Here is a 23848-nt window from a genome sequence, read left to right as displayed (position 1 = left end):
TCTTCTTGTTTTGTTATTTTACCTGGCAGTCCAGGTGTGAAAGGGTGAGGCCATGGAAAAACATTCAGTTCTGCAGACTTGTCATGAAAGAATCCATTGATTGACCTCTCCATCAAGGAGCACAATGACAAATGGGTTAGCAATTTTCCGCTTCACTTATGGCCAACAATGCACATTTCCACTTTCACTTGCTAGCGTCGAGTGTACAGTGCACATGCCTCTGCAAACTCTAAATCGCCCTTTTTACAAGTTTTCCCAAATAAATTTAAATTTGCAATTTATGTTTCATTGACCTCCTCAAATAATGACCCAGGTTTGCAAAGTGTTAATCTCACAGTTGTTTTTGTATTAGCATGTAAAACAAACACTAATGATTTTCTATTTCACTCAAGGATGTTATTGCATGTTCTAGCGGCTGATTGAATTACTCAGAGTGCTTTAGGTATGTTTTGGGTGGAAATTATGGAAATTAACCAATTGACTTTTGTGTTGACCTTTAGGTTAAGGGAGCTTTGTGGGAAAAGACTGCTGTGGAGAATCAAAGACATCTATGATGCCATTACAAAATTTTTTTTTGTGCATTTCAAAAATGAATATGAATTTGAATAGTACATGAATAAATGATGGAATCTGATCATTTGTTATATAAATAAATCAATGGTTGGTTTATCTTATTAAGGTAAGTAGTTCCTATTTAGATTCTTAAAGTCATCTAATATCTCTGATACTTCTTAGGGCTGCAATTTTCAGGCCATGAGTAGCTTCTGTCCTCAGATCAGACATGTCCTATAAGCTGTCACACTGCTGCGAGCCTAATTGATGCCTCATGCTTTCGAGGAGCAATTATGGTGCCCAAATGTCAAGAGCTAATTTGTGGCTTTATAATGTGGACACATGGGCCAAGAAGAGGGCCAGATCCGGGCCCCTCTGGGAGAATCTGAGTAGTTTGCTCAGCAGATGTGAGATGGTCCCCATAAAAAGTCTGGGGGTGGGGAAGCCTTTCAGATGATGTGAAGTCTACTGCAGAAATACTCAAAATGACTGTTTAAAAAAAAATGTCACATTGATCTGAGCTGTTTTGCTCATTATGATCTTTGGTTTTAACATACATCATTTTCACACTCTGAACTGTAGGCCTATTGTTTATCCATTTGCAAAAGACATGTTTAGAAAGGGCCAGTTTCTAAATACATGATAGAAAAAGACATGCAATGCTGTAAGAGGTGTTTAAAAGTCTTAAAATGCATAACCACTAGTTGGATCGTGTGAGTTGCTCCTGATGTCTCCATAGTGATGCAAACAACAGAACAACATTTTAGATACAGTTGACAGCTTAAGAGTCAAAAGTCAATAGAAAAACAGCACGTCTTCATTGCCTACTTGAGGAGACATACAGCACAAAATGTGGCAAGGTGATGTGCCAGAAAGGTGTGAAAGGATATTATTAACTCCTCTACACCTACAAGATGTTACTCTACACAGAAGGATCCTCAGGAAACCTTGAATTTAGTTGATTCACTATTACTTCTTATTTTTTATTAAAAGGTTTTGACTCAGAAGAACCATTCTTTAACAGTTGAGCACCACTTTTTGCCCTGTGAACTGTTGTGAATGAATCAAGGAGATCTAAAGTCATATTGACATAATCATATACGTTCTACTTTCTACTGTAATAAAAAGTGTTTTTTATTGTAATAAAAAAAATAATGTATTATTCAACTGATCCTTCAGCATTGTCCTTTGGCTTTAAAGAGGTCTTTATGCAGAAGGGTTCCAGATAAACAGTTGCTGAGGATATTGTCAGACACCACCCACGTGCAAACACAAATCTGCCCTGAGACTACAACTTAAAACACCAGGTGAGACTTTGCCACTTCCCCCAGTCTGTAAAAATATGAATTATGTACTATTGTAATCCACACGGACTACAAAGCTACCGAGGCTGTATTTCCACGGGTTTGCATGAACTCCTGCCCCATTTTCGCAGCTGACAAACACAGGGCCTTGAAGATCAGAGACCTGGGACATGCTGACATGTGCTGTGGGAACACCTGCAATGTCTGATTGGGCAACAGAGACAGATCCCTCACTTACACACCTGTCTGTGGACCAATGCCACTCACACACACACACACACACACCTATCTGATAGGGTTTCTTTGAGAGCTCTTTGAGGCCACGTCTGAGGTGATGAAAATAAGGGTGCATCCATTAAGTGCATGAGGCAGGGCTAAGAGAGGGCATGGATGAAGGATTTAAGTGTTGCCTGTAAAGTGCCTCAGACCACCTGCTAGAAGGACAGACAGAGGCATCTATTTCAGCACAGACAGACAGAAAAATATTGGTTCTTCAAGTGCCAGCGAATATTTTGTGACACGAACTCTCTTGCATTAAAGTGGTAACCTAATAGCTACAGTGACATTTGCACAAAACAAACAAAATAATTATGTGAAACTTAGGGACTTTTTATTTATTAAACCATATTTTACAGACTTAATCAAATTTGTATGTTATAATAGAAATAAGAGCACTTTAATTTTACAATTGTTTGTCTTTCAGTTCTGAAATGGAGCGAAGCTCATATATTCCCTCATATATATCCTCCACCCTCATATACCTGTTGTTAACAGTCACTCTATGGTTTTAAGATGGGGAAAATCCCACATTGTAACTCGTGTAAAATGTTAAAGGTACACTCCCATCTTAAGACAGAGCCTGGCTCACCATCACAGAGATGCTGAGATCACAGACTATATCTTCATGCTTCAACATAAAATGTCCACTCATCCATTTAGAAACTGTATAGATGTGCCTCTTTAGTCATTGTTGTGGAAATGTCTCATTCAGCCGTTAAACAACATTCAGGGAGGTTTAGCCTGTGGTGTTAAATCTCATATCATCTTCCCTAGAGCTGCTTGCTTGCTTTCATGTGAAAATGCTGGTACTATCTGTCAAAGAAAATAGAAAGCCGAGTGGGGTTTATTTATAGGAGGAATTAAAATAATATTTGAAAGTGTATTTAAACTTTTTTTGATCTCATTATTCTTACAGACTGCACAGCAGACACATTTTCTTTTTATAAGTTTGCCTGATGTATTTAGCAGGCATCATTACTAAGCATGAGCTGAGATTACTCTAAGTTTGGGTTTGACCCAAAAGAAAAGGTCAGTTTTTATTTCACTCAGATTCAGTCATTGTGTGTAGCTGTTACCTGAGAAGGTCTCGCAAAAGAACTTTGATGCTGATGAGTGCAGGACAACCCTGGGTCTCAGCTAAACAGCAGCTTAGAGAGATCAGTTCGGCCAAAAATGAAAATGAATTCACCCTCAAGTAGTTCCAAACTTGTGGCTTTTTGTCTTCGGCAGAACACTGAAGCAAGAAATATCCTATTAATAAGATAGCATTTAATCTTTTTTCTTTCTTTCATTACCTTTATTATTTATTTATTTATTTATTTTTGGTAGTAAAAAGAAAAAAAAGATACATATGTTATATATATATATATATATATATATATATATATATATATATATATATATATGTATATGTATATGTATATATATATATATATACATATTTTATTTTATTTTTTTTCTTCAGAATCTATGGTTGTCATATAAGTTAGAACTCTAATTATTATTGGATCTTTTATGTTTTCCAGATAATAATAATTTCAGAATTAAGAAATCATATCAGACAAAACAAGCTTTTTAATGATAATACTTGATTTAATGGCCTGTAAAATATACTGTGCAGCATGCCATTCCGGGAAATCGTGCTTGAAAACAAATCTATTTAAATCTCAGAGTCTTATGTCATTCTTCATACATTTGCAAAAGGAAATCACAATCTTTCTTGCCCTCCATTATATTATAGCAGTGATAAGTAACTCATATAAAAAGAACAGCTTTGCCACTATTTCAAATCACCTTCTACTGTTTGGTCTAATAAAAAAAATCTACTTTAAGATGTAAAAATATATATTTATATTTTCAAATAAATAAATACATACAATAAATATGTGTATCAAGAACTGTATAAATAACATCATGTGAGATGGCATGTCCTGTTCTCCACTGTCCCAGTTCTGTCATCTCTGAGCATCATGTATGCATTGTTCCTTCAAGTCCTTCTAAACCCATATCAAATATATCCAGAGCAAAGCAGTACCATGTTAAAACCTCCAAAACCCTCAGTTTTGGTTTTCATGGACATGTAATGCTACTAGTCAGTTGCAACCAGCAACAAAGACACCAACTGCACCGATGTAGTGAGTCTTTTGAGACTGTTGTCTTCATCGTCAGTACTAGCCCATGCATTTCCAGAGCACATCTCAGGTTTGGACACTGTAGCCGAACTTCAGCATCTCCACGTTAAGTTGAGAAGAAACTAGGCGTCCCTCTTGCCCTTTAACTTGGACGGATGGTCTCAGCTGTGTCCAAGCACTTCTTTGTAAAGTTCTGGGACTTTTTCAGGGTCCACTGGTCTTGGAAGAAAGTGAGTGAACTTTTGATGTCTCCTAGATTTTGTCCCATCACGTGGCGTGCCGTCTTTGTTAAGAGCCACGAAATACCTCGCTCCTCTCTCTCCATGCTTGTAGAGATTAGAAGAGTATGTGTTGTACCAGTTCTCCTCAAACTGCTCACGGAAGACACATTCTGCTGTGAGCTTTTCCTAAGAAACAAAAAACATGTTAGTGAAATAATTCAAGCATAATTGATAACACATAGAGAGGTGGTCAAAGTGCTAAAACATATATGCCATCTACTGGGCTTGAATAAGAACAACAATCATGCAGATACTTTTTAAATATCTTTTTTAAAAAGTCAAAATCCTGCTTACAGAGCCATAAAGTTCTCCCTTGTCATTCATCCCAAGGTAGAGACCACTGTCCACTCCACGGATGCTTATTAATCCAACAGCAAGGCTTATGAATTCCAAAATACCTGGAGAAGAATAAATCAATTGTTCAGGAGATGTTCTTTGAAGTCTGAACCCTCATCACACATTGTGAGAAAGATGAATTGCGATGCATTTCCCATCTGCATAGACTATTGTAGAGTTAAAATAAATGTAATTTAAAGCAAATGTTCTTCAGTATTTCTTACACATTTTTCTGTAAATACTTCTGCGGTTCTTTGGAGTTGGTTGTTTATTTATTTATATTTACAAATTTAAAAAAGTAACTGTTTTTACATTTTATCTTTTTCATATAAAGTTATTTTAATTTGTAGGTTATTTAAAAATGACCAGAACGACTCTAAGCTGATCTACAAGAACTATGAAAACGGGAGAACACATGTTTAAAAGCGTACGGTCAGTGCTACATATTACGATTCGTATTCTGTTTAAACAAACCAGTCATGCTGAAAAGAAAGTGGGAAATTACCAAAACGACTGTGGTCCTTTCTCGTGCCCTGCACGCTGCCATTCGGGAGTATTTCAAGGTGAAATCCAGTCCTGCAGTACAACTGTCTTCTCCGCAGGATCCCTTTCAAGTGCGTTAGATCTGCGGAGGTGCTCCGTGACAGTCTCTCTGCTGGAACTAAATGATCATTCAACAGCCCGAGGTTTTCTCCTAGAGGTGGTAGGAAGAACTGTGATCCGACCTGTCCGAAACCCTCCAGGCTCTGTAAAAACGTCCCGATCTCTCCCATAGCTGCCATCACGAAGCGCCAATCCAGCAGGAACGGTCAGAGAAACTGGATCTGGATATATATGGTGAAGCAATCGTTCAAAGATATATGTTACGACGAATAATATCCATGCGAGCACGTCACTTCTAGTGGATCCATGCTGAGCGCATATGAATGATCACTTGACTCCTGTAGATTGGGTATACAGACATATCCAGTGGGCAAGAAACTTAGTCACTGCAAACAGCTGACTTCAGACAAGTCCTTTAAATTCTGCGCTCATGCCTCGTACACATGTTTGCCGGTGGTGCTTTCTGACATGAATAACTGTGGAGCAGGTATGAGGCAGCAGGTATGTGTTATTGTGGGAAGTGCTTTGCGCACTGAGTGGCTGCTGTGCGCGCGGGGCAGGTGCAGAGATCGGGCTTCTGTGGGCGGGACATCGGTTTGGTCCAGCCTTGTGTTTTTGCGCACAATCTCAGTTATGTGTTTTAGTTGATGTCTATGTTTGTATGTTACATCTCACAAGCAGAGTACAAATTAAACCCATCTACATTATGGGGGGCAGGCGGAAAAAAACTGAAACATTCTGAATAATTGTGTAGAGATTGTGATGAAAAATTGTGGTAGATCCTTCAAAAAATAAATAAATAAATAAATAAATAAAAATAACTAAAGAAATAAATAAAGAAAACACACACACACACAAGCGTAATGGTTTTTATACTGTAAAAACTGTATATTCTATGGCCCTACACCAACCCTACACCTAATCCTAACCCTCACAGGAAACTTTGTGCATTTTTACTTTCTCAAAAAAAAAAACTCATTCTGTATGATTTATAAGCGTTTTGAAAAATGGGGACATGGGTTATGTCCTCATAAGTCACCCTCTCCTTGTAATACCTGTGTCATACCCATGTCATTATACACAGTTGTGTCCTGACATGTCACAAAAACAAGAGCACACACACACAAACACACTAGAGACAACAGACAATATTTGTATGTACAGGTATGTTTTATAAAAATGCAGCATATCATCTATCTATCTATCTATCTATCTATCTATCTATCTATCTATCTATCTATCTATCTATCTATCTATCTATCTATCTATCTATAGAAATAGATAGTATATAAGTAGAATATATAATAAGGTATATACTACTTATTACATATTTATTTCACTATAAATTCCTAAAAAATATATTTATATAAAATATTTATTTATTTTACTGTAGGAAATACGCCTACATTGTTATTAGTGTATAAATAATATAATGTACTTCTGAACCTATAAATTTTTTTGCAATGGACTGTGAAAAGACAGCATTTAACACATTCACAAACACTGTTTTTATAGGTTGTATGAGTTTTTAATGTTTTTAAAGTTAACACATTTTACGTTTCCACATTTGTTCTACAGTTTATTTACTGATAATTTATTTGCTTACAATAGTCAATACAAATAGGCAGTAATTATGGACAATGGCTTAATCATTTTGAACATGTGAATTTGCCCTCGACAATAATAATAATTATTATTTTTTGTTATATATTTCTGTATTTAATTTGCAAAAAAAAAAAAGAAAAAAAAAAAAAAAAAGAAGAAGAAGAATAAGAAAGAAAGAACAACCTTTTGATGGACGTTTTCTCCAAACGTTAAAACATAAAATGTTGAGGTCTGAGGGTTTTAACTATGACTTCTAACTATGACCTGAATAGAAAGAGCAGATGACTGCAAATACAGCTGCTAATGTGTTGATGCACCGTGTGCTGTTGCAGTGAGGTCACATATTTCATCTCGCGAGGAGTGAGCGCGCGCGGTCTGCCCGCTCCGCTGTGACACAGTCATGATGGCCGCCATGCGTCGGTTTCTGGCTCTGCGAAACAAGTTCACCAGCTCTACAAACGGTTTAAGCCTCTATTTTAACAGCAGACAGTCATGGAGGGAAAGAGCAGTTATAGCAGGGACAGGACTGTGTATCACTGTCGGTGGATTCGCTGTTGTTTACTACCAGCACAATGCGAGTCTGCGTGCATTGATTTCTCCGTTGCCCACAGTTGCTGCAGAAGAGAAGGTATGTAAATCTTAGTAGGCTACATTTTGAAATGTTTATGTTTGTATTTACATTAAATTTTTATGTAGCATCCCAGTTTTTATTATTATATTATATTAAAAATCTTAAAATGGGTGCCATCAAAACTGTCGCTCTCCACTAGAGAGGTGCTGAATTCGGTTTCATAAGTCAGGTGATACACTGTGTTTCCATAAAAAAACACATATTAAAGAAAGGTTTGAACAAATATTATAGGTGTTGTGCATATTGTACATTTTATAGATATATTCTGCATGCGTAGTATTGACTTATGCTCATTTGACTTATGGTCATTTTACTAGGCATGCAAATACAGTCAACAACCATTTCTCCCGATTGTCAAAATATCTTGCCATTTGGCTTTCAGTCAGATTTTTTTGGTTTACATTAGTACATCAGTATTTGATCTGCACTGGTGTTTCCTAAACTACAGTATTTTTCTTAGACTCGTATTGTGAGAGAGTAATGCCATTAGTCCTGTTAGGCCTTTTAAAGTCACTTTTATACAAAAAAGAACAAAAACTATGTGAGGAAAAAAAATATTCTGCTACAAGGGTCATCCACACATATGTTTGTCTTATAACACATATTATTTACTTTTTCCTTAAAAATTTGCTTTTTATTCATGAGATTAATTACATTAATTATTCTATTTTATAGGTTTGACATTGCAAAAGAACCCTCTGGATTATGTTTAAGTGCCTCTGGTACACACAGGCTACTATTGGTTTTGACTGTTGTCGAAAAAGCATTTATCAGACTGTTATCAGATTGATCATTAAACCATACAGGATTTTGAATCAGTCTTGTGTGATTCTGTCTGCACTGTTCCCTTTTGTTTTTATACTCTTATCTGCTTGGGTCAAACGTAACCTTGAGTTGTGAATTGAGACGCAGGAATCCAGAGTTGAGGTAACTGGACACGGTACTTGGCAGCCGGGTCGACGTTTGATGGGGGTAATAAGTAGCAGGGCACACATTCCCAGGGTGTTTGCACAGTGCCCAGTGGGCCTGGCTGCCGGCCACTGTAGAGTGAGAAGAAAACTGTCTTCTTGATATTTCTGCTCGTGGATGTTTGTGTTTGTGTTTTTTTTATTTTTTTTGTACAGTAGGAAGCTGTCCAAACAGAAGATGGCTAGCTTATCCTGTGTTTCTGTGTTCTCTAATTGAGATGTGAATTTGCTTAATTATAGGCCAGTGCATCTGCTGAAAATGAAGAGGTTTCGATGTCAGCCCATGAGCACAGGTTCAGGCTCTTCAGTTCACTGGAGTATGATGGACAGCTTTATATGACTCCCCTCGACTTCATTGAGTCCATCACTATGAGCGAACCAAAGAGTGAGTTACACAAGCAGTTAATAATCCTTCTTTGAGCTCATTATATGATTTTGTAACTATAGACTAACACATGAAGCACTCAGAATTCTAGTGGCTGACAAATGGCAAGTAACACTGATTGAGATAAATAATTGAGTTTGATTGACAGGTCATCTGACCAGTGATGCAGAATTTGCTGTTTTTGTCTGGCAAACAAACCAGACTGTAGAGTATATTAACGTCGGTGGACTTGAACTTGAAAAATTATGTTCTGACATCTTTAAACAGTTAAAACGAAATGAAGAGGAAGAGTGCCACTTGAACTGAGGTGCTATGGTGATCTGTCATGACACATTAGGGTCAAAATGGTATTTTTTTTATTTGTAATTTGTTTTACAAATGCCAAAATGTGAAAGCTGATATGAAAGGGTCAATTACCCAGCTAACAGGAAATGTGCTCAGAACTTTGACTAATATTCTGGAAAAGTTATGAACAAATGTTCTTCTAGTTAACGTTATTAGAATGTTTATTCAGAGTTATCTGGTCTTTAATAATGTACTCAAGAAATTAGCTCAAACACATTAATGTACAATGCATCATTCAAGGAACAGTTTATTTCGTTTAATGTTTTCATATGTTTCTACTTGTTTCAGGATTTTTTTGAACTTCTAAAAGCAATGTTCTTGTAATAGTTGTAAAATTACAAAATAGAATGTTACCGTAATGTTTGCATATAACCATAAAAAAACATTTTTCTGTTGATCAAAAGTGAAAATTGAAGAAAGTGCTAGTTGCTGTGTCCAATGGAGCATTTAAGCTTCAAAAGGAATTTAAAAGCACCATAAAAGAAAAGTTACAGTGGCTAGGAATCACAAATCATTTACAGTAGTGTTATTGATAACCAGATCAACTAATTCGTTGATAAACCAAACTCGAGGAAGTATGAATAGCATATTCTTCAATTGTGGATTTCAAACAGCATGACATGAGCAGTAAATAATGACAGAATTTTCATTTTTGGGTGAACTATAACTTTTATCAGCAATATGTGCCTCATTGAGGAATAACCCTTTTATCTTAAAAGTAAGTAACCCTGCAAGCATAAAATCAACATATGTAGCTGCAACACCTGCATGAAGATAGTCATCTCTCTCTGCCAGCATCACACTTATGACCTATTTCTGTAAGCAAAATCTGAAACCAGCTAGACAGACAACTTCTAAACATGTGTGTCAGGTACCGTGGATCTCATTAAGTTCATATCTCACATAAAGTGGAAAGGCACTGAGATCGGTCCAGATGGTAGAGTTGATATACTCTATAAATGTATTTTCAGGACCCAGCTATACTTGTAGGGGAGTTGTGTTTCAACCAGTCATGTTTGCTGCTATCTGAAACTTGGACTTCCTGGAATGTGCAGACGAGAATAAAATGTGAACTGTAATATGGCAGGCAAACATTGCATCACCATCTTTAATGGCATATGCGTGACGGAACGAATAGTGGTATTTATGGTTTTATGCTGTGGCTGTAAAACACAATTTGACTGCATTAGATAAACAGAAGCCACAGCTTGTATTTGAACCTTGTATAGTTGTTTGGTTTTAAATACTTTTATATTTGCTTACCGCTGTAAATATTTGGATTTTATTTTTTATTTCTACATTTATTAAATTGTATTGAAAACAGAAATGAAATGTATTAAATATTATCTCTTTTATTTAATAAAGAATATATAACAAATCTTTGGCAAGTAATCATGCATTTTAGATACGAAAAATACTTATTCGTCATTAATACAAAAATATTGTACATAAACTAGTGTGTTATGCTATATTTTCTGACCCATTTTTTACTTTTTATCTGCTTTCATTAAGAAATAGTTTTAATGATACCATAACTAATTCTTACATCCGTCTTAATTCTTTTAGAAAAGAGGTTTTGGAGATCCCTCACAAAGCAGGTTTGATTTTTCTTCAACTGAATATTCATCTACTTGAGTTTAGAAAATCTGAATGATACTGAATATATGTGCTTTTTAAAAAAAAGGATCTAGACAAGATTCTGTCAGATACGCCACCTGTTTGGAAAGGATCATCCCGTCTGTTCCGAAACCTGCGGGAAAGAGGTGAGATCTAATAATCCTGCTATGTAAATTGATTTGTATTGTATAATGCAGTGTATAATACTTTTGTCATTTGATCATTGTTTACTACAGTAAATGCCTTCAGGCAGTAAATGCCTTCAGGCAATTTGACTTTGAGAGGATCTGCTTTCAAACTGCCGCGTGTGTGGCTATCATCCTAAATACAGAGTTAATATACAGTAATGTGCAAATTATGGATGATGTACTTAAAATTCAAACAGATAATGTGATGTAGGTGCAATTAGGATACAGTTTTTAGCGTGCAAATGCTTAGGCCACCCAAAGACCCAGTGTTCTGAAAGTCTGGATCCTGAAACTGGCCTCGTGTGGCAGAGAGTGCACAGGCTGTAAATACTCTCTTATCTCTCAATCAGTCTGACATTACTGTGACTTTGCTCTGGGATAATCACAGATAGCAAGGTGACAAAAAAAAAAAAAAAACAGTGCATAACACGTGGTATGTCATTTGAATAGAAAATAATCACACACAGCCGAGGGGTGCGCCAAGCTCACACATTCATACTAATCCATAAAATAACAAGCTTTATATTACCCCGAGGTCATACTTTCTAGACGTGCTCTAAGAAAAAGCATTGTTTGCTTATTGTACTTGATTATCAGCAAAAATAGAAAAATTAAAAGGAAATTTATGGTATTTTTTAATGTTTCTATTTTATAGAGAACATTCATGTAGTTTATAATTCAGCTTTTAACGAGGGGGTTTCCAAGATGCTAACAGTACATTCCTTGTAATGTTCTTTCTTACATTTTAAACACTCCACATAGTGCATGATATCTCTGCTCACCGTTGCTCTGCTGGAGTGCCAGGGCCTGGATTTGGGTTTTTAATCCGGCTGTTAAATGTTAAAGCTGCACTTAGGTTAAAAAAAAAGAAAAGAAGATAGGCTTGATCTGTGAACAAAGCCTTACTTCAGAAAATGAAAAGAGCTGTTTGAACTTTGCAGTGTTGAGACTTGTCCTGGTGGCAGCCCTGTATCACTCTGGACAGTGTGAATTCGAAGAATGGAGTTGGATTACATCTCCATCACTGACACTCTATATGAATTGTTTCTGTAGAAGTCTTTGTGTTCTGACAACTGTTTGAGCTCTTGGGCTGGGTTTCTTTCTGCAAGACTGAAGGTGTGTGGCTCTAATGAAACCTGTCTGGGATCCTAAAAGACTAAATGCACAGGCAGCCGTCGATCTCTTAACTAAGTTTTGAATAGTGTGGGTATACAGAGGGCAATCAATTCATCACATATAAACACATAAATGAATATTTGGTGAAAAAAAAGCATGTAAATTAAGATAATAAAAAGACTTATAGCAGATGAAGCATTGAATAGATTGAATAGATATTACAAAAAGTTGTACTTCCTAAATTGCTCTAATGGCATTGATTTATGGATCTGGATTCATGATATTTTTAAAAATGTATTTAAGATATCTAATCTTAAAGTACTGAATTGAATATATATATACATGAATTTAAATTCAAATGAATATAACATGAATTTTTATTCAATTAAATGTAAAATATGTAATAAATTAACACATTAAAGTCACATGAATATATATGTATGTATATGTTAAGTTTTGTATATATTACAGTAATATTACTGACTTTTTGATCAAATGAAGTAAAATGTTATTACAAAATCTAACTTTTTCTATTTTAATATATCTTTTTAAAAATCCTATGATGTCAAAGCTGAATTGTCAGCATCATTACTCCAGTCTTCAGTGTCACATGATCCTTCTAATATGCTGATTTACTCCCCAAGAAACAATCAACATTATTATCAGTGTTGAAAAAATAATTGTTGCATAATACATTTGAAATGAACACCTTCAATTCACAGCATTAGTTATATAAAAATACAAAATAGTGGTGAATTCATGAACATACACATCATGATTAAAGTGGCCTGAAATGTGACCCTGGACCACAAAATCAATCGCTGGGGTATGTTTTTAGCAGTAGCCAAAAAAACATTGTATGGGTCAAAATTATAGATTTTTCTTTTATGCCATTAATCATTAGGATTATTAAGTAAATATGTTCCATGAAGATATTTTTTAATTCTCCTACTAAAATAAATTTTTTTTTTTTTTGATTAATATGCATTGCTAAGAATACATTTGGACAACTTGAAAGGCGATTTTCTCAATATATATATATATATATATATATATATATATATATATATATATCCAGTTAGTTTTTTTTTAAATGTAAAATTAAATTAATTTTAAATTACATTTAAATGAAATTACATTTTTGCATTTAGCAGACGCTTTTATCCAAAGCGACTAACAGTGCATTCAGGCTATTCGTTTTTACCTATCATGTGTTCCCGGGGAATCGAACCCCCAACCTTGCGCTTGATAACACAGTGCTCTACCAATTGAACTACAGGAACATGTATCTATTATTTTTTTTGCAGATTCCAGATTTTCAAATAGTTGTTTCTCAGCCAGATATTGTCCGATACTAATAAACCATTAATCAATGCAATGCTTACTTATTAAGCTTTCAGATGATGATGTATAAATCTCAATAAAAAGAAACTGACACTTAAGACTGGTTTTGTGGTCCAGGGTCACAAATGTGAAAATGTATCTTCTCTATTCTGTTCTCCTTTACCTTTCTTCATCCGTTTCCATAAACATTCCGAAGTCTGTTTCCCACAGCACTCAAAGAAGCCCTCCTGAACTATCTGTGTCCAAGTCACTATCTTCTCCTTCAAACAAAAGCTTGGGAATGCTTTCAGTGGTAGGAACAATTCTCCTCAAGTCTCTTCTAGACAGAGACCTGACAGTTGCTCTTCCTTTCTTCTCCTCTCACACAACAAAAGACTAACAGACCTCAAAAAGCAAAACAAACCCACATCAGGCATTTGCAATCAGTTACAGATCACTTGAGAATGTTTTACACCTAGGAAAATAAACAGAGGGGAACTCAGGAGCTCTAATTTTGTTTGGGTTTGTGTCCAGCCTGGTTATTTTACATTTTAACGTCTCTGTTTGTGCAAAGAGAACACCAGATAAGAGAAAAGAACGGGATCCTCTTAGATCTTATCAATGTAAAAGAAGAAAGGATCTCTAGTTTAAAACGACATTTGATAGTAAAACTTATTTTGAAGGGAGGTTCTGGGATGTTGCTTTGTTTGAACTCTTAAAAGCAAATGTTTATGTGCTTTTTTTCAGGTGTCATCGCTTACACAGAGTATCTGTTTCTGCTTTGCATTTTGACAAGTAAGTTTGTCTTTAGGTTAAATCCATGCTTGTTTAGCACAAACAATGGTCACGAGAAATAAAGCAATATGAAGATGTGTTATGTGTCTATCTTTTGTTTTCTAGAGCCACATGCAGGATTTAAAATTGCTTTCAACATGTTTGATGCAGATGGCAATGAAATGGTGGATAAGAGGGAATTCATGGTGGTACGGTTGGTTTTGTTGTTGTTTATTATTGATAGGAGTGTCAGAATGCTTAAAGATACATTTCTACATTTTTCATTTAGCTGGAAGAGATATTCCGTAAGAAAAATGAAAAGAAAATAGAGCGGGGAGGAGATCCTGACAGTTACTCTCAGCTGGTAAGAAATACATTTCTGCCTTCCTACCAAAAGCATTTTACACTCCTCTGTGGCATGAGCATATTCTTTTGCCATATCTTGATTCGATGTGTAGGCATCTGAAAGTAATCTAAGGAAATAGTTCATCTAGAAAAATAAATTCTGTCATGTTTTCTCCTGCTCATGTCAATCCAAACCCTTAGTTCTTTCTTATTTGATTGATTAACATCTGGCAAGACTATAGCTTGCTTAGTGGGGATTTAATAGAATCACTGATTTGTAATATCATTGATTTGATGGCACTGACACTCAGATGAGAACAAAACTTGAACCCAACACTGACGATATTGTCTTCTTCAGAGATGCTTTATAGCTAAGTCAGTTTGTTTGATGAATTTGCAACATCGACACTGCTATCGAACTGAATTTAATACACTGAACCGATTAATTTACAAGTAAATATTGAGTTACTTTTCAAATTAGTAACAAAAGTTTCTTTATTTTCCAAATTATTGACTGACAGCCCTCCTGTCCAGTGTTGATAGAAATCGGGAGTGTAGAGGCATTACGTGTGTTGTGTCACCCTGAGAATTTCTGTAGTTCTAGACTAAATGTGAATATGCATTTACTCATGTCATCTGCACAAAAACAGATTCAGTTTTCCTCAACATGTTTAAAGACACTAAAATGCACTCGGAATATGACGCACACATACAAAAATGAAGTATGTGAAATAATACAAATATCCTAATGTATTAAATCACATTTTATAAAACAATGTCTTTGCTGCTGACATTTGATGATCTAGTTCAATCATATAAATAAGCAAAAATTACTTTTTAAATTTTTTTTTAAGTAAGGTTAGCTTGAGCTGCGCCCTCTACTGTACAGATGTGAAAGCGCTTTTACATTCTGCCAAAAGCAGAACTTTTTATATTGAAAACAATCAAGTAAGCCCAGCCCAGAAGCAATGCAAAAGTAACACAGTGCATTGCATGCCACAAAAAGTAAAAAAGTAATTTAATTACTATTGCTGTCAAAAGATTAATCCTGATCCAAAAGATTTTGTTTACATGATATATGTGTGTGTACTGTGTATATTTATTATGTATATTTAAATACAAATACTTGCATGTATATATTTAAAATATATATAATTTTATATTTCATATATAACATTTTATTTATAAAATATTAAATATAAGAATATAAATGTATATACAGTACATATCAATATTTTTTTAATATATACTGTATGTCTGTATATTTACATATACATAATCATTATAAACAGTACACATATATTACCAAAACAAAAACTTTTATTTTGAATGCGATTAATCACGATTAATCATTTGGCAGCGCTAGTAATTTACTTTTTTAGGGAGTAACACAATATTGCAATGCATTACTTTTAAAAGTTACTTTCCCCAACACTATTATCATCTATAGCTATCCATTATCTGCTATGAATTTCACCATGTTAGAAGGACATGAGTGAATGATCATTTTTGGATGAACTATTTCATAATTTTTTTTACACATCTGTTAAACTAGAAATCCATGAATTGTGAATTTTTTTTTTTTTGAGAATTTTTATTGTTGCATGTTAATCTCATTTGAATTTGAGAGTTGTTGTAGTGCATGATTCATGCATGTTCATTTGAACAAATTTGCATGGTGTAACAAGACTGAAATAAGCCTCTAATCTCTAATGCGGGGGAAATGCAAATTTTTATAGATTGTGTTTTGAAAAACACATTCAGACTTCTTTGACTTTCACCATTCCTTAGTGAAGTATGACAGATGCTGAATGGTGATAATATTTGATTTCTTTCCTGTTGTGCACGCCATCATCATAATCTTCGATGTGTGAGAGCGTGGAACTGTATGGACATCAAGGATCTGTCAGCAGCGATGTATGTATTTGTGTACTAAAGAATCCTTAAGTATGGCATGTTTTCAGCATGCCATTAATGTGGTCTGTGCTTGATTGAACTTGTACGGTCATGATCAACAGCAACCATGCATGCTCGTCATAACCACTAATGTTTATGTAGCTTCACCCTAATTAGTGCTCAATAAACCAGAAGGGTTAAATCCAAATTCAGTGGCTTCTTTCAGACAGTCATTGAGCAATATTATTGTACATACTGAAATGTTTGGATAGGGCGTTACACAGTGACCCTCACGCATGGCTCACCTCCAGAGAGGAGGGACAATGCAGCTCTAATGGGGCTCAGTCTGAAATGCAGCTCTATTGTCTAGGAGAGCAGAAAAATCATCCAGAGGCTGAAACAGATCATTTATGTTGCTTGTCTACTGTCAGGAGCTTTCTGCTGAGGAACGGTCTCACAGAATCACATTAAAAGGCCCTCACCTAAAGAATGGCAACTCTCCCTGGACCCCCGTGTTTTATTTTTACAGTTGCTTGAAGAGTGGTATTTGGGTTTAGGTTACTTCTTGCAACGGCTTGACCATGAGTTTTGTGAGAGTTGCAGCTGAGGAAAAAAACAGTCTCCGCAACAAACATGAGAAATGAGACGCTCTTTCAGCTCTGTTCAGTCAGTGTTTGTCTGTGTGTAAACCACAATATAATTGTGCTGATTTTAAATAAATAATAATACTGAACACAATCCACTGTTTATCTTGGCTAGGACCTAACTGGATTGATTCAGAACGCTTGTTTACTGACTGAAGCTCTGAAGTCATGTTCACACAGTTAGCAGAATATGATTGTCTAGCCTGTATTTTAGTGTTTAATACGGTTACACTCTTATCTTGTTTTGTTTTTTTATGAGAGTTAACCAAACTCATACCCATACCTTTTCAGGACTCACAACTGCATTTTTGGTGAACTGTAGAGGACAATTAGTTCTACTTGACACTGCACATATCTTGTGTGTTTTCATCTGTGGTTTTTGTGACTTATAGCTAGAAATTTGAGCTGTGTTTTATATTGATTAGTTTGAAAGCACAGTTTAAATTAAGTGAAAACTGAAAAAAAAAAACCCATAGAAAACAAAACTTTAACTGATTTAAGATAAAACAGCACTTATCACATAGGGAGAAATTTATTAGAAGGGTGCAGTGTCGTTTACTTCACATTATGTTGCATTCATTCAGGTGGTTTTTGCATGTGGAATAGACTTTCACTGTATTGTCTAAATCTTGTTTTGTTAAGCCTTTAATATTTTTACCTCTGATATGCAGGTACTTAAAAAAGAGCAGCCTCAGTCTGAACCCAGAAGTTTCTGGGATGTTCTAAGGCATGGTGCGAGAATAGTTCTCTTTTCAGATCTGATGGAGGTACAAGTATCCTCAAGCTCACGTTTTCTCATTCGAATCTCGACTCGTATTACCCTTGGCCCTTCCCTGTCCCCCATCCCATGTCAGGTTCTGCCCATTGTTTCATGTTTTTTTTTTTTTTTTTTTTTTTGTGGTATCACCATTTTCATATATTAATGTCTCTACACTTTATGTTGTTACAGTTAGATATTAATAGATCGCTCAAGACCTTAAATTGCATATGAAGATAACTGAACCGCACAACAAAAGAGATTTGGTTTTATGGATGTCAATAAAAATTATTTTTGAAATAAAATTATTGTTATTATATGATGATATCTAGAATATCGTGTTAATGCAAATTTCCAAAATACTTTTTGTAATGATTTGAAATTATTGCTGCAAAGGATCATTTAGGTATATCTTGTATGCAGATTTTCTGCACGAGCAACCTGTTGTTTGCGTGGCATGAGATGATGTCGGCTGCTCCATGATGTGTCTTTGCGCTATCAAACATATTAACTTTCCAAAACTTAATAGATATGACTAGTTCATCCAAAATGAATTCTGTCATCATTTACTTGCCCTCATGTAACAAATCTAGTTTACATTGAATGTAGGGATGCAATAAGTACTATTAAAAATATCTCAAGAATGTGCTAAAGAGAGCTAGAGTAACATCAAGAGTGTAAAAAAACGATGACAGAAATTTCATTATCCCTTTAATCAATATTCACAGCTATCTGAAGTGCACCAAATCAAATGACAATTGTTAATGTGTGATTTTAAGATGTATGATAGAGATTTAGCTTTTTTCAAGTCTGATCTCAATTGCTTTTTAATTGATCTTTTTATATTTTTCTTTGCCAATTTACATTTATTTGTGTTTGTGTCTGTATCTGTGTTGTTTATGTTGTGATATGTGATGTTTATGGCTGTACAGTTATATCCTCATCAAGCTATTTTTGTGTACACTTATTCTGTGACACATTTTGCTCCCTTATTCAGTTTTTACAGCTGAATAATGCGTTTTCGTAACTTGCTTTCACAGCACGAACCAGAAAATGTCACCGACACAACTCTGCTGGTGCATTTCTTTGGAAGAAAGGGCAAAAGTGAACTTAACTTTGATGACTTCTACAGGTAAGTGACAGGTTCCGTGACTGTGACCCAAATCTAGGTGGCTGGATTTCCTTAGTCTTAAATGAAGATGAACTCCATCATGAAGTTTAATTAAGTTTCTGTAATACAGCCTCAGGTTTCTTCAGACTGTTTTTATACGTTATTAATGCATGGCCTTTAAGAAGGAGTTTGAATGGCCTGAGGCCATCATTGAGGATGTTGTATTGGTTTTAAAGCATCTTGGGATGGTCCAGGCACTTAGTCTAGTGTCCTACTGAGCAAGTGATGGCATCTCCTCTTAACACAGTGTGTCACGCTCTGTCGGCAGATTCATGGACAACCTGCAGACAGAAGTCCTTGAGATTGAGTTTGTCGGCTATTCCAAGGGAATGACCACCATCAGTGAGGAAGACTTCGCTCGGATCCTGCTGCGTTACACCACAGTGGAGAACATCACAGGCTACCTTGAGAATGTGCGTCAAAGCATACCCGATGAGAAGGTAATACATTTGTTCTGGTCACACACACACACACACACACACACACACACATTCACAAGCATCATCACTCAGGAAAGTCAGGAGGCTTTCCAATCAAGTGCTATAGTCAACGGATTTAAATTTGATTGCAATTTGCACTTGCTACTCGTTTACCTTTATCTATGTTGATGTATTTTTCATGAACGAGTCTATTCAAATCATTGCATAGTAAACAAATACGACCACATAGTAGAGAGATACAGATATTTATAATCTGAGTGATGCTAGTGTCATTTTTTCTTCAGGTTGTTTCCCTTTTTGCACATTGACCCTCACATTATGAGGTTAGATTCTTTTCAGCTGCTCAAAGAGGCTGTTGGTGGATGGCCATTGCTATTGCAATACAGCTTAACTTGTAAAACCACCAAAGCATCACATATTACTCATTAGATCATTTGTAAAACAGTTGTTGTTGGTTGCAAGAGAGGCTTCAGAAAAAGACGTGGGTCTAGTGCCTGGAAATGGATGAGTGGAAATCCAAAGGGCCGCTGTTTGGGTAATCTGCTAGCGCTGAGATATTTTGGACACATCTCCTTTTGTTTTTATGTATGCAAGTATCGGGTTAATCTTCTTTGGAAGAGTCGACAAGCTGCCCGACCTCTCCTTAAACAAAACAATCTAAAGGTGTCGACAGCTCAACCTGTATAGGAGCAGGAGAGATGTGTGCTGGGATTGTTTGACTTTGCTGTTTTCTGTCTTTGGATCTGCTATCGCTCTTCAAGGTCCCACAGACACTTAAGGTGTCCCCCTGGTTGGAATAGTCGTGGCATGATGCAGTATTTTCTTGTTTGTGTTGCATTTATTATTCTGAGACCCTAGCTATATATTTTGAAATTCATCATTATATGTACTAGCTCTCTGCATGAGTGCTGTCCTATTTTAAAGATTCTGTCATGATTATCTTTCTTTTGCCCAAAGGTGCCTCTTAAAAGGAACATTGATGATTTCATCTGATTTAACGCTGATCTTCTCTTCTAGGGCATCACGTTTGAAGAGTTTAGGACCTTTTTTCAGTTCCTCAACAACTTAGAGGATTTTACCATTGCCATGCAAATGTACAACTATGCAAATCGCCCAATTGGACAAGGTAAAGATAGAAGCCATGCATATAATCCATTTACTCTTGAACCGCTTGTGGGTAATGGTGTTTGGTTCTCACAGATGAGTTTGCACGGGCAGTCTATGTGGCCACTGGCCTGAAGCTGACACGACACCTCGTCAACACTGTTTTCAAGATCTTTGATGTGGACCATGATGACCAGCTGAGCTACAAAGAGTTCATTGGGATAATGAAGGACCGTCTGCATCGTGGCTCCTGGGTAAATATGGGGGGACGGTTGATGGTTTTCTCCAGTTGGAGAAATCTTACAGATCACAATCTTCTGTACATACAAACCCTATACTTACTGCTGCCTTTTTCCCAATGTTATTTCAACAAAGTAAACGCTTCTTTGTAGTGCAATTTTGCTGACCTCTAGTGGCCATTTATTGTTCCTCTAGTAGTCTCATCAACTAAATTTTGAAGCATTTTGAAGATAATGTTTCTATTGATGACGTAAAACCAAATGATCCTTTTTTTTTCTCCACGTGAACCCAGGGATATAAAGGTGAAGAGAGATTCACATCCTTTAAGGCCTGCATGAGGAAGGAACTCACTGCTAAATAGGTAAGTTCATGAACAAATTAAGTGGGAATTATGCAGTGTTTTAGTTTGGCTTCACGATATTGCCTTGGAGAATTCTAAATTAATGATACAGAAGTACAGCGCTAGCACTGCTCAGCATTCAGCCAAAGCTCTTTCTCCAGTATCAGACTACTCTGTAAAATTAATGTCTGCCATCCAGAGATACAAGATACCAGCCTAACAAAGTGCATTAGGACCTAACACAGTAATAGAATACAGTGCCCAACCCACAAGAAAAAGGCTTACACTATAAAACACCTAAAAACAGGGAACAATTAGGCTTTTTGTGGGAATATTTGCAGTTTGAGTGAAATAACCAGGTGTTGCTATTGTTGGAAAGCACTTTGTATTCAAAGTCTGACCTGCTGGATGTAGATAAATCATCATTTGATATGCTGTTCTTCTCTATTTCTTTGATTTGTGCAGGTGAAAGTCCCGCTGAGTGTTTCTCTTCAGCCTCACATCACGCTGAAGAAGAAATCTCAAGTTGGATTAAGGTTCTCAGTGACTCGATGCAATTACCTACCTGACCTGTGTCAAACTCTGTTAGCTACAAATACTGCCATAATTAGATTAACACGCTACCTCCCTAGACTCTAGTCACAGCTTTGTCACTCGGCTGGCACTTTAAAAGCCATTGACTAAAAGGGATAACACTTTAATGGAATAGCCATAATACTTTTATTAATCAAAGTTATTTATTAAAAGTCTTATAAATTTAAATGGGTCCAGTGCCCACATTTTGGGATAAATTAAATAGTGTTTTTAGATATAATGACATTTTACTTCATAAACTTAAAGGGTGTTGAAGTGAAAAGTGCTGAATTCTGATGGCATGTACAGTTATTTATTCTATTTATTGACCTATTTTGTGTAAAGAAACAGTTCTCTTGGGTCTTAATGCCTCTGTAGTTCTGTAGTGGCAATGCATTGTTCTTTTTGCTTCTCTAGGAGTTATAAGCCAGATAATCTTTCCTTACAATGAGCACATTGCTAACATAGTTTCTCTGAGCTTGTCCACTGCCCACCACCCAGATCAGCTTACACAGGGTCTGACAGTGCTTAGTGCACACAGCAATAATGAGTCCTCAGTAATCTCACAATGTGCTACACATACAGATCCCTCTCTCCACCTCTTTCATGGGTCTCTTACACTGCCACTCCTTTAAGAAACATCCTGCGAAGCCAAAACAACAAACGAGAAGAAACTGAATCCCACTGAACTCTATAATCAGGCCTGGTTTCATGTAGGTTTAGAGATATGATAGCCATCTCTGTGAATCATTTTATAATGGTTTTAACTGACTAATCTTCCCAATTCTGACAGTGCTTTAGAGTATGATTGTTCTTTTAGGTGATTAAGAATATTACAGTGTGCAGTTTTAATTATCATTGTCATATGTAATATTAAAGGGGATGCCAGGGCTAGTTGTAACACATTACTCTGGTAAATAATTCTCAGGGTTTTTAAGTCAACATATGTGCAGATATTTTAAATAATTGGCAACAAAAAGATGTTGGACATTACCAACATAATTGCCCAGGAAATATGATACTTAAAAAAAAAATTCTATTGTAAGACAGTTTTGAACCCACATAAAACAGGACAGGCATTTGTTTATCTGGATCTTTTACTCAAAACTTTGTTTTATTATTAACTTTTGTGACAACTGCCTTGTGTAAAAATTAGCTCCAGTCTCACTTATGCTTTTCTACAGAATATAGGCCATGTTTTAGAGCTTTAAAACCTAAAATAGCTATCATTATTTATATTATAATTTCATTATCTATTTCATGTAAATCTCTTAAGAAATTAAAACCATCTTTTTCAGTCTTTTTGACTTCTATATTACAATGTGCATCTGTCATTACCATTATGTGAAGTGTACTTTTTATGCATTAGTGTATTCTGATTGCTTAAAAGGTTTGAATAAATTTAAAAACCACAATCAGAATAACAATTTGTGTCATTTCTGGTCTGTGCTTTACAAAATCAACCATGGTTTTACTGTATTAAAAGTGTAGTAACCATGTTTTTTTTTCGCTTATGATTACTGTTTGAATAACCAGTTTTACTACAAATACCATGTTTGAACTGTGGTGTAGCCAAACCATGGTTAATTTGTGGTTAAACTATACTAGAGTATAGCTATAGTTACCATTGTTTTTGGCTTTATTTGTATTAAAACCATGGAATGGTTGCTTGTGTCAGAAGACATGTCTATAACTAATAGACCTACAGAGCTATTATTAATATTTGTTTATTTAAACGATGAAGCCATTAAAAGATTTTGGGGTTCCTCAGACAAGCAAACCGGCTTTGGCTTGTTTAAGCTGTTTTTATCAGCAGAACATGAACAACTTAATGCGTATTCACATGTTTTTATCACTATATTATTGTATTATAATGTACCAATGTAAAGTGTTATTGCA

The 23848-nt window shown here is 35.6% G+C and overlaps 2 protein-coding genes across 5 annotated transcripts; one reads left to right on the top strand and one right to left on the bottom strand.

Annotated features, from left to right (window-relative positions):
• Positions 1-3751: 3751 nt before the first annotated feature.
• Positions 3752-5982, bottom strand: fgf20b (fibroblast growth factor 20b). Its single transcript, XM_052575081.1, has 3 exons — positions 5390-5982; positions 4843-4946; positions 3752-4674 (listed from the first exon to the last, which is right to left on the bottom strand). The coding sequence occupies exons 1-3, from the start codon at positions 5664-5666 to the stop codon at positions 4429-4431; spliced, it is 627 nt and encodes a 208-aa protein (XP_052431041.1). The 5' UTR covers positions 5667-5982; the 3' UTR covers positions 3752-4428.
• Positions 5983-7443: 1461 nt separating this feature from the next.
• Positions 7444-23376, top strand: LOC127970870 (calcium uptake protein 3, mitochondrial). Of its 4 annotated transcripts, XM_052573558.1 has the most exons (15): positions 7444-7720; positions 8932-9076; positions 10988-11019; positions 11106-11184; positions 14413-14460; positions 14566-14648; positions 14729-14803; positions 16660-16701; positions 17996-18091; positions 19122-19213; positions 19521-19692; positions 20710-20818; positions 20893-21050; positions 21329-21397; positions 21842-23376. In XM_052573558.1, the coding sequence occupies exons 1-14, from the start codon at positions 7493-7495 to the stop codon at positions 21395-21397; spliced, it is 1428 nt and encodes a 475-aa protein (XP_052429518.1). In that variant the 5' UTR covers positions 7444-7492; the 3' UTR covers positions 21842-23376. The 4 variants fall into 4 exon arrangements, with proteins under 4 accessions (XP_052429518.1, XP_052429519.1, XP_052429520.1 ...); XM_052573559.1 differs by lacking the exon at positions 16660-16701; XM_052573560.1 differs by lacking the exon at positions 17996-18091 and having other exon boundaries at positions 7445-7720.
• The last annotated feature ends 472 nt before the right edge of the window (positions 23377-23848 follow it).

The sequence above is a fragment of the Carassius gibelio genome, chromosome B14 (genome assembly GCF_023724105.1).
Source record: "Carassius gibelio isolate Cgi1373 ecotype wild population from Czech Republic chromosome B14, carGib1.2-hapl.c, whole genome shotgun sequence".
Taxonomy (NCBI): domain Eukaryota; kingdom Metazoa; phylum Chordata; class Actinopteri; order Cypriniformes; family Cyprinidae; genus Carassius; species Carassius gibelio.
Note: the sequence above shows the minus strand (reverse complement) of the source record. Positions and strands in the feature narration are given on the sequence as shown.